Source organism: Sinocyclocheilus grahami, unplaced genomic scaffold, assembly GCF_001515645.1.
Source record: "Sinocyclocheilus grahami isolate Dianchi unplaced genomic scaffold, SAMN03320097.WGS_v1.1 scaffold154.1, whole genome shotgun sequence".
Classification (NCBI taxonomy): domain Eukaryota; kingdom Metazoa; phylum Chordata; class Actinopteri; order Cypriniformes; family Cyprinidae; genus Sinocyclocheilus; species Sinocyclocheilus grahami.
In genome coordinates, this window is record NW_015505333.1 from 129,032 (window position 1) to 138,737 (window position 9,706).

Here is a 9,706-nt window from a genome sequence, read left to right on the forward strand (position 1 = left end):
TGCATGGGAACAAAATCAAACAAACAGTTGAATCAAAAATAAGTAACGAACCCGCACACTATCAATACTTGCTAATTCTTAAACTTTATCACGTGATATAAATGATATAAATGATATCATTTATCAGTGATAAATAAAGTTTAAGAATCATATACTATTTAGTTTGAGCTTCTGAGATTGATGATCAACATTTTGAAGGTTAAGTATCTTGTTTCACTGACACTTTGGAGAAAAAAAAAAAAAAATAATTTTTAAATAAACGTAAATGTTTGTAATTAATATTTTTAATGTTTTTGGTTTAATTCACTGTCTAAATGAATTCCTTCTGAGATTGATGATCAACATTTTGAAGGTTAAGTATCTTGTTTCACTGACACTTTGGAGAAAAAAATAAATAAATAATTTTTAAATAAACGTAAATGTTTGTAATTAATATTTTTAATGTTTTTGGTTTAATTCACTGTCTAAATGAATTATTAATGATAAGGAAGATAAATGATAAATATGACCATATTTATGCCGTCATCTCACACTCAAAACATGGACATAGTTCATCTACTCATTTTAGTGGCGTGTTCGAGAATGTATTCACTAGAAGCGGCGTTTACTGGTGCTTGTTGTGCCACCGGGATTCAGTGAGGAGAGTGAGCATATTTTATTGATAATGTAAATTATGTAAATATATTCAAACATTCAGAACAATGTTCCAAAATGTTAAAAAATGTATATGTGGGGAGAGAACCAATGTGAATGGACTGATCTCATTCAAGGTGCTTGTGTTTGTAAAATAAAACAAAGATGCCTGCAGTAAAGATATAGATAGATAGATAGATAGATATGCATATTATAATAATAAAATGAATGTCATTTGCCCCTTTAGATTCTGAACAACTGGAAATACCATAAACCAAAAGTGGCGTCTTACTGGCTGGTGAAGTTAGATGCCACCAAACAAAGGAAGGTGAGTGGACTAAATATGCATGAAGTTATGCAAGGTGAAAAAGTAAACACTCAATTACTTTTTGATAAGTTGGAGATTTTCAGCTGAGTCTCAGGTGACCAAACTGGATGGTGGATGAAAAAAAAAGAATGGAGGTCTTAAAAAATGTCATTTGGATCTGCCTTAACAGAACACATGATGCAACACATTGAAACAGTTCAAAGGCACTCAATTTCAGTGCTATTACAGTAGTGAACGACAGGTGGTTACAGCAGGTTACAGGTGTTTTGATTTGACGCAGTAGGGTGGACGTTGTAGGGTGGGCATGGCAGACTGATATAATGAGGGATTGTCTCATTCCAAAAGCTGATTATCAGCCGAAGTTTGAGGGATCAATCAGAATAGAGTTAACATGTCTCATATGAGGCCATTAAATCAGACATATTGTTGAAAGTCACATCACAGATGTCGACGAGCAGAATAACTGAGGGAGCTGAAGGGGGAAGAGGAAGATCGCTGAGACTCATGCCATTACTCTTCTTCTGAATTTTACTGTTCACAATCCATACCCCTCCAGTATCTTTGGGAAGTCTGATTCAGTTTAGCAAATTGGTTCGTTAGGACAATTCATTTCAATGAATGATTCACTAATTCATTTCAAAGAAGTTTCTGCAAAATACAGTAAACATTTATTTAAACTATGTTACTGTATTTATAACTATATGTTTTATTCCATTATATACAGTACATTAGTGGGATCCATAGTTTTGCTGTATTTAATATACATTTCTGGTTTTAATGTTGATTCTGTCTCTGTGAGGTCTTCTATTTGAAGTACAATTTTGAAGTTTTCGATTTTTTAATTTCCCCAACATTATGTAATCTGCCTATTTGTGACCTCTTTTAGATACTTTTATTTATCTGATTATTTCAGGTTTTGGATATTGTTCGTACCAACATCCACTGGATGCTGCAGAGGATTTGGAGTGAACCGGATGTGGAGAGTTTACGTCTTTTTTGCCTTTTGAACCGCGTGTTTAACCGTCTGCTCTGGAGTCATGGTCAGGGGCTCTGGAACTGTCTCTCCAGCTCTGGGTAAGATACTTTAATTCTGCCTTAAAAGTGAACATGAAAAGTCTCGGTTACGTACGTAACTTTCTATTCTATTTTAATTCTACTTTATCTATTTATCTTCTTTTTTATTTCAAAAAACAAAAAACCGCCAGCTTTCTATTTTTTCTATTCTATCTACTTGTTTTTATTTGTGTGTGTGTATATATATATATATATATATATAGGTACCTTGCTATGTGTACTGCGTTAGGCTAACCGAGACTTGTCATTTGCACTTACATATTGTTGCTCTTTTGTTAGTATTGATTGCTTCTATTGTCCTCATTTGTAAGTCACTTTGGATAAAAGTGTTTGCTAAATGACTAAATGTAAATGTATGTGTAACGTAGTTTGTAGGTCGGGAAGAAGGAGGCGGGAACCGGCGAGGTTTTCGCTGAGGAGCCGAGCCAGTAACCCGGCCACTCAGCGATGGTACAGCAGCCGTGGCAAAGGGACGTGACGTCTCCATTCCCTCCTTCAGGGAACGAGGGTTACATACGTAACCGAGACGTTCCCTTTCAGTCGGTCACTCTGAGTCACATTGTGACCAACAAATTGGCATTCCTATCAAAGTGCCATGGATGCTGCTCCTTCCAGTGTCCTGTGCAAGCCTCCTGCACCCCCTTTTTGGTGTAGGCCGGGGCTCGCAACAAGAAGACTAGTCACTGTTGTCGTAGCACTACCCACTCAGTGAGATTGGATAACACTGGGAAAACGTACCCGTTCCACTTGGAACAGGAGCGTTGCGGAAGCCCCATCCTTCCCAAAGGAGGTTTCGGAAGCACGCTCTGTTCCCACGGCTCTCGGCCCCGCCCCTCTCGTCACAGTATGTAACCCTCGTTCCCTGAAGGAGGGAATGAAGACGTCACGTTGTGACTGACGCATTGGGATTTCGCTTCGAGAGACCAATCTACTTTGAGTGTAAACTAAACAAGCCAATGGACATTGGCATGTGATGATTGCATCCAGATGCCGCTGATCACAGCGTGAGCATAAAAAGGTAGCAGGTGCAACGCATACGAGGTTTTCGCTGAGGAGCCGAGCCAGTAACCCGGCCACTCAGCGATGGTACAGCAGCCGTGGCAAAGGGACGTGACGTCTCCATTCCCTCCTTCAGGGAACGAGGGTTACATACGTAACCGAGACGTTCCCTTTCAGTCGGTCACTCTGAGTCACATTGTGACCAACAAATTGGCATTCCTATCAAAGTGCCATGGATGCTGCTCCTTCCAGTGTCCTGTGCAAGCCTCCTGCACCCCCTTTTTGGTGTAGGCCGGGGCTCGCAACAAGAAGACTAGTCACTGTTGTCGTAGCACTACCCACTCAGTGAGATTGGATAACACTGGGAAAACGTACCCGTTCCACTTGGAACAGGAGCGTTGCGGAAGCCCCATCCTTCCCAAAGGAGGTTTCGGAAGCACCGGAAGTACACATATGAACAACCATTTAGGTGCATATGGAAGATTAGAGGTGATTGTATCCCTCTTGGAAATGGCAGAAGTCTGCCGGGGAAACACGGGCTCTGAGGCTATACTGTGGACTTTACACATATGGGATCCACTTAGGTCCCTACATATGGAACCCAGCCCTCTACTGGTTCTCACGGATTCATTGAGTGAAGGCCTGGTGCCGGATGTTCCGCCACGTCTGGCTGCCGAGGGGATGGAGTAGCTCGACAGGGTCTACAGTACGGACTCTCTGGAGAGGTTTTAGCAAGCCAACACTAAACCGGGGCCTCTCAATGCTTCTACGCGTTTGAGGTGAGAACACAGGAGGATACCGGCTCCACACAAAGGCTATAGAATCTAGCGAACGTGTTGGGGGTCACCCAACCCTCAGCTCTACAAATATCTGTCAGCGAGGTGCCACAAGCCAGCGCCCAGGAGGATGCAACTCTTCTAGTAGAGTGAGCTCGCAACCTGAACAGGCAGGGCACAACCTGTGCCTGATAAGCCAGGGTGATGGCATCCACTATCCAGTGGGCCATCCTCTGCTTAGAGACAACCTTCCCCTTCTGCCGGCCTCCATAACAGACAAAGAGCTGGTCTGAGGTCCTAAAGCTTTGTGTCTGGTCTACGCACCATCTCAAGGCTCGGACGGGACAAAGCAAAGCTAGGGCTGGGTCTGCCTCCTCCGGGTGCAGCGCTTGCAGGCTCACCACCTGATCCCTGAAGGGAGTAGTGGGAACCTTGGGCACATAGCTGTACCGGGGGCCTCAGGATTACCTGGGAGTCAGCCGGCCCAAACTCTAGGCAGGAATCGTCGACCGAAAATGTGTGCAGGTCCCCTACCTTCTTGATGGAGGCCAGTGCAAGCAGGAGCAGAGTTTTGATAGAAACTTCAGCTCAACTGACTGCAAAGGCTCAAATGGACCCTGCTGTAGTATATAAGAGGATATAGAGGGTGTTCGGGGAGGATTTAACCTTCTCGACCCCCTAAGAAACCTGATGACCAGGTCATGCTTCCCAACATGCCCTGATCAGGCATCTCTGGAGGTCTTCTCGGCGAGAAGAACACCACTTGATGAACAGGCTCCACTTCAAGGCGTAAGCGTGTCTCATACGGGATGCACCCGAAGATGTGTTTCTGCGTCAACATATCTTGAACGGTAACCGGTGAAGTGCCTAGTTCAAGACGCACAGGTCCAAGATTGGTCGTAACCCACCGCCTTTCTTGGGTACAATGAAGTAGGGGCTGTAAAACCCCGTTTTCATATCGACTGGAGGGACCGACTCTATCGCATCCTTCGCCAGTAGGACTGCGATCTCTGCACGCAAGACAGGAGCATCAGCTGCCTTCACTGCTGTGAAGCAGATGCCACTGAACTTGGGGGGACGCCGGGCGAACTGAATCGCATAGCCGAGGCTGATAGTCTGCAGAAGCCAGCGAGACAGGCTGGGTAGCGCTAGCCAGGCACCCAGATACCGTGCAAGCATAACCAGCGGGACCATTTGGTACCCGCAGTGGGGCAGCGAGGTGGAACACAGGGACCCAAATCGGGCGGCTCGTGGGGCTCGCGGCTCGCAACACTTACCTGGTTCCACGGTTGGGCAGAGGGTGTGTGAGTAGGGCCTTTGTTGACACTCTCGAACTGCCCGCTGGCGATGGAGGATGAGTGTGGTCTGGTGTTGGTCTGTTCGCAACTCTCCGTGCCCTCTTGGGACCCAGAGATAGAGAAAACTGCTCTCTCGTTGAGATTTTTGGAAACCAGATTCTCCATCCGGCCCTACTCCGGGGGAGGGAGAGGTGCATTCACCATCCCCCAAAGAGCAGTTCCCTCCCTCTCTGGGTCGCCCGTCCCGGGGATTCTTGCTCTTCCGCTCACCGCCAGGGCGGCCTGCCTACACCCAGCTCCACGGTGCCGCTTGCTCGAGGCGGCTGCGGATGCGGCACGAGAGCAGGGGTGGACGAGCAGGATGGGGCGCTGCGGCCGGCGGACGGGTGGAGGCAGCAGCTGGATGTGACATATCGCCTCAGTCTGCTTCTGTGCAGCCGAGAACTACTGGGCAAAGCTCTCGACCGCGTCGCCGAAGAGGCCGGTCTGGGGCACAGGGGCATTGAGGAACCGAACTTTGTCGGCATCCCTCATGTCGGGGACGGGTGGAGGCAGCAGCTGCCCGCCAGGGCAGGATGTGACATATCGCCTCAGTCTGCTTCTGTGCAGCCGAGAACTACTGGGCAAAGCTCTCGACCGCGTCGCCGAAGAGGCCGGTCTGGGGCACAGGGGCATTGAGGAACCGAACTTTGTCGGCATCCCTCATGTCGGCCAGACACAGCCAGAGATGGCACTCCTGGACCACAAGTGTGGACATTGCACGACCCAGAGAACTTGTGGTGACCTTCGACGCTCGGAGCACGAGGTCAGTAGCGGTTTGGAGCTCTTTCAGAATTTCCGGATCATGACCACTCTCGTGCAGGTCCTTCAGTGCCTTGGCCTGATAAACCTGCAGTAACGCTATAGCGTGTAAGGCGGAGGCAGCTTCTCCGTATGAGCACCACCGTATAAGCAACACCGGACAGACCAGACGAATGCCTGAGCACTGAGAACCAGTGCGAGCCACCCCGAGAAAAAAATCATCCAACCTCGAGGGCTCGGGATGCGGTGGAGGTTTCCACTCAAGCCCTACCCTCTCTGCGGCCCGGGAAATCATAACCGACATCTCCGGATCTGATTTAGGCCTTGCCACCGAATCTTCCTCTCCAGAGAGGTCTCCCTCCGATGCAGTGAGCGACATCCGGTCGTCGGGAGGAGCACTGAAGGAAGCTCGGCTGGTTTCAAAGCGCTAGAGGAGTGATCTCTCTGAGCAATCCCAAGGGTTGGTTCCCTGAAGGGTTTGCCACCACTGTAACCCTCAGACCGCCCGTGTTACTGCCCAAATTAGTCCTCGCCTGGCTGCCCCCAGGACGAACACTAGATTGTGGCAGAGGAAACAGAGCTCCGCCCCCCTGGCGGTAATGGAGCCTGGTCCGCAGCTCCGAGATGGTCATCTTCCCGCAATGGGAACATGACTCATCCACGAATGCCACCTCAGTGTGTTTAATGCCCAGACATGTAAGGCAGCGATCGTGACCATCACCCGGCGCCAGGTAACGACCGCATCCAGAAACGCATGGGTGAAACGGCATCTTTAAAAAGACGATCTGTTGTCTTTACAAAGATGTACCCGTGTAAACACTTTCAGGGAATTTCTCTTTTAGCTGCTGAGACGCACAGGGGAGATGGCCGCTTGCAGCACAATAGGGGGTAGTGCAGCCTGAAGTGCGCAACCCATTCGACACAGGAACGACCACTGCTGAAGCCCTGTCCGCCAACACAAAAATCTCCATGTAGCGCGTTGAACTCGTCGTCACAAACGAAGATATGGCAGGAGCAGAACGATATTATCGCTCAGCTCCGAAGCAAAAAGCTGGTATGCGTTGCACCTGCTACCTTTTTATGCTCATGCTGTGATCAGCGGCAGCTGGATGCAATCATCGCATGCCAATGTCTATTGGCTCGTTTAGTTTAGACTCTAAGTAGATTGGTCTCTCGAAGCGAGATCCCAATTTGTCTGACAGGGAATTACAGTTAAGTCTATTTACCTTTACTTTATTAATTTACTTTCTTGGCACATCATTTCAAAGAAAACATTTTGTCTTCTTCAAATTTCTTGTTTATTGAACTGTTGTGTAAAAACAATATTACACCCATAATTGTATTGTTGGTCAGAATATCAGTACAGCTGTGATTTACTATGGCCAAGTCAAAACAGTGCTAATATTCAGAACAACAGCATTCTTGCTTGTGTGATATTGCCTAATTTGTATGTGTCAGAAATATATATTTTGCCAAAAAATACAATCATTATAGTGGCAAGGCCAATTAAAATATTGCAAAAGTAGTGTGTAACTTGGCAAGAGCTTCCCCAGCTCTATGAAGACTAACAAGGGAAAACTATTCCTAGTTTGTGTCATGTCCATTTTTAAATGTCCTTCATTTATTAATTATTTCACTTGTAAATGTCACTTAAAATTAGTTAGGAAGAGTGTTTAATGTAAAAAGGCATTTAGACAGAACATAACCCCGGCCATGAGAAAAATGGTCTCTGTTTTGTCTTTATTGACTCAATCGTAAGTCTTGATATAGACTTTTACTTCCTCAGAGAGTCGCACATAGAAGCATACACGCTTGCTGTTATAATACACATAGAGGTTTACATGCTGCGATTTTATCAGTTCTGAGCGCAAACAGTGGGGACACCTTCTTATTGACCACCTTTCTCCCTTCAGTCATTGTGAGTGCTTCTCAGGGGCTTTGTGTGGCCCAATCACTCTTGTAATTGCCACAGAGTGAAGGATGTTATATAGCCAGGTTTAGACCATTTTGAGTTGATGAGAGCGAACACAGCTCTAGGGGATTAGAGGCAGTGCCAGCGACCCATGCTGCTTCTGTTTAATCAGGGACTGACGTGTGAAGGTGGCCTGTGAGCCGTTAGCACAGGAAGGAGATAGCAGTGGGAGAGCACTGTAGAGCCTCCCTGCCTGTAATGTACAATTCAAAACCCTAGAAGTTACATTTCATCATCTCTACAATGAATCCTCATTTCCTCCACCAAAAGAGAAAATACTTTTTATCGTTTCTTTCTTCAACAAAAGCCAAATGAACGAGAATCAAATCTTTTAACCGTCCTCGTGGTTTGTTCCAGTTATTTTTGTAAAAGCTGGAAGAGTATGACCCTATGATGGTATATATGATAGTATAAATCTAAAGTTTAAAAATGGTTACTTATTCTGAATTTTGTCTTATTTTCCAGTGAAAATATGTCAACATCCTTCATTGAAAAAATTATACAGTGAACCAAAAATACAACAAAAAAAACTTTAATTTGTTACAGCCAAATGAATTTTTATTAAATTATATTTATGATTTGGTTCAAATCATTAATTTTGATTTAATATTAATCAAATATATATATTTATATTATATAATATATATATACTTTTTGCAAAGACAAAAAACACTTATACAAAGTAAAAACGATTATTTGTTATAAAGATCATGCACTGAAAAAGTGTGTTGGATTTGCATGATTTAATAATACATTGGTTGTAAATGAATCAATTAAGTAACACAAACATAATTTGTTCACTTGAGCAGATTAAGTAGTATCAAAGTGATTTTATACAGATCCCTGACAGGATTTAATTCATCCAATTTAATTTATATATTTTTGTCACATCACTGAATTGTAATGTAACTTGGCATAAACTAGCAGCAAGCAAGAGCACATAATAGCATGTTTAATATATTACGTAAACAGCTTAAGTAAAGCAACAAAGACATACTCTTTATGTACCTTAACCTAAGCAAAAACTCCACTCCTCACTACATTAAAATAATTACATTAATCAAAAGCAAAGAAATGAAGTTTAGAAAGAGAAACAACATTTTATCTGTTATCCCATTTTTTTTTCAGTGTACAAAAATGTAACTCTGGCTTAGTCAGGAAAATAGTTTTTCAGTAATGCAGAAAAAAAAATCTAGCTCTAAAAAGAGGACAATAGTAAACTTGTAGTAAATTTTCCAGTTAAAGTCAGTTCATTGTTGATTCAGTGATATCATCGTCCAGCTCAGTCCAGTTCTCCTCAAATAGTGTCTGTGCAAACAAGCCCACAATATTGCCCAATATTAAGTGTCCCCAACTAAGCAAGCCAAAAGGCGACGGTGGCAAGGAACCAAAACTCCATCAGTGACAGAAATGGAGAAGAAACCTTGGGAGAAACCAGGCTCAGTCAGGGGGCCAGTTCTCCTCTGGCCAGATGAACCAAAATGGTGTGATTTATTTTGAGGCTGCAACACAAGGAAGACTGGACTGGCATCACTCAGAATATTCATCCAGTTCCTTCTTATTTTTATTTAATTTCACCTTGTAAAATGTGACTCATCCATTTTTTTTACTGTTTTGAATCTTTAAAAGATAACGTCTCGGGTTACTTATGTAACCATGGTTCCCTGAGTAATTAATAAGGTTTAAAAACATGACATATTTTTTATCTTTATATTAGAAATTATCTTGTTTTTTTCAGTTGACACCACCTATTTTGTCATGTCCCTCATGGCCTTCTATGAAAGTGTACTTGGGATATGAATAATAAAATCTGAAAAAAGTCCAT

The 9,706-nt window shown here is 44.2% G+C and overlaps 1 protein-coding gene across 1 annotated transcript in view; it reads left to right on the forward strand.

Moving 5' to 3' along the window:
• ttll7 (tubulin tyrosine ligase-like family, member 7) overlaps window positions 1-9,706 on the forward strand; it is a 105,893-nt gene that overhangs the window by 84,145 nt on the left and 12,042 nt on the right. The window contains exons 17-18 of the mRNA XM_016282099.1: window positions 881-961; window positions 1,875-2,035. Coding sequence (XP_016137585.1) covers window positions 881-961; window positions 1,875-2,035 — 242 coding nt within the window. The remainder of the gene's footprint in view (window positions 1-880; window positions 962-1,874; window positions 2,036-9,706) is intronic.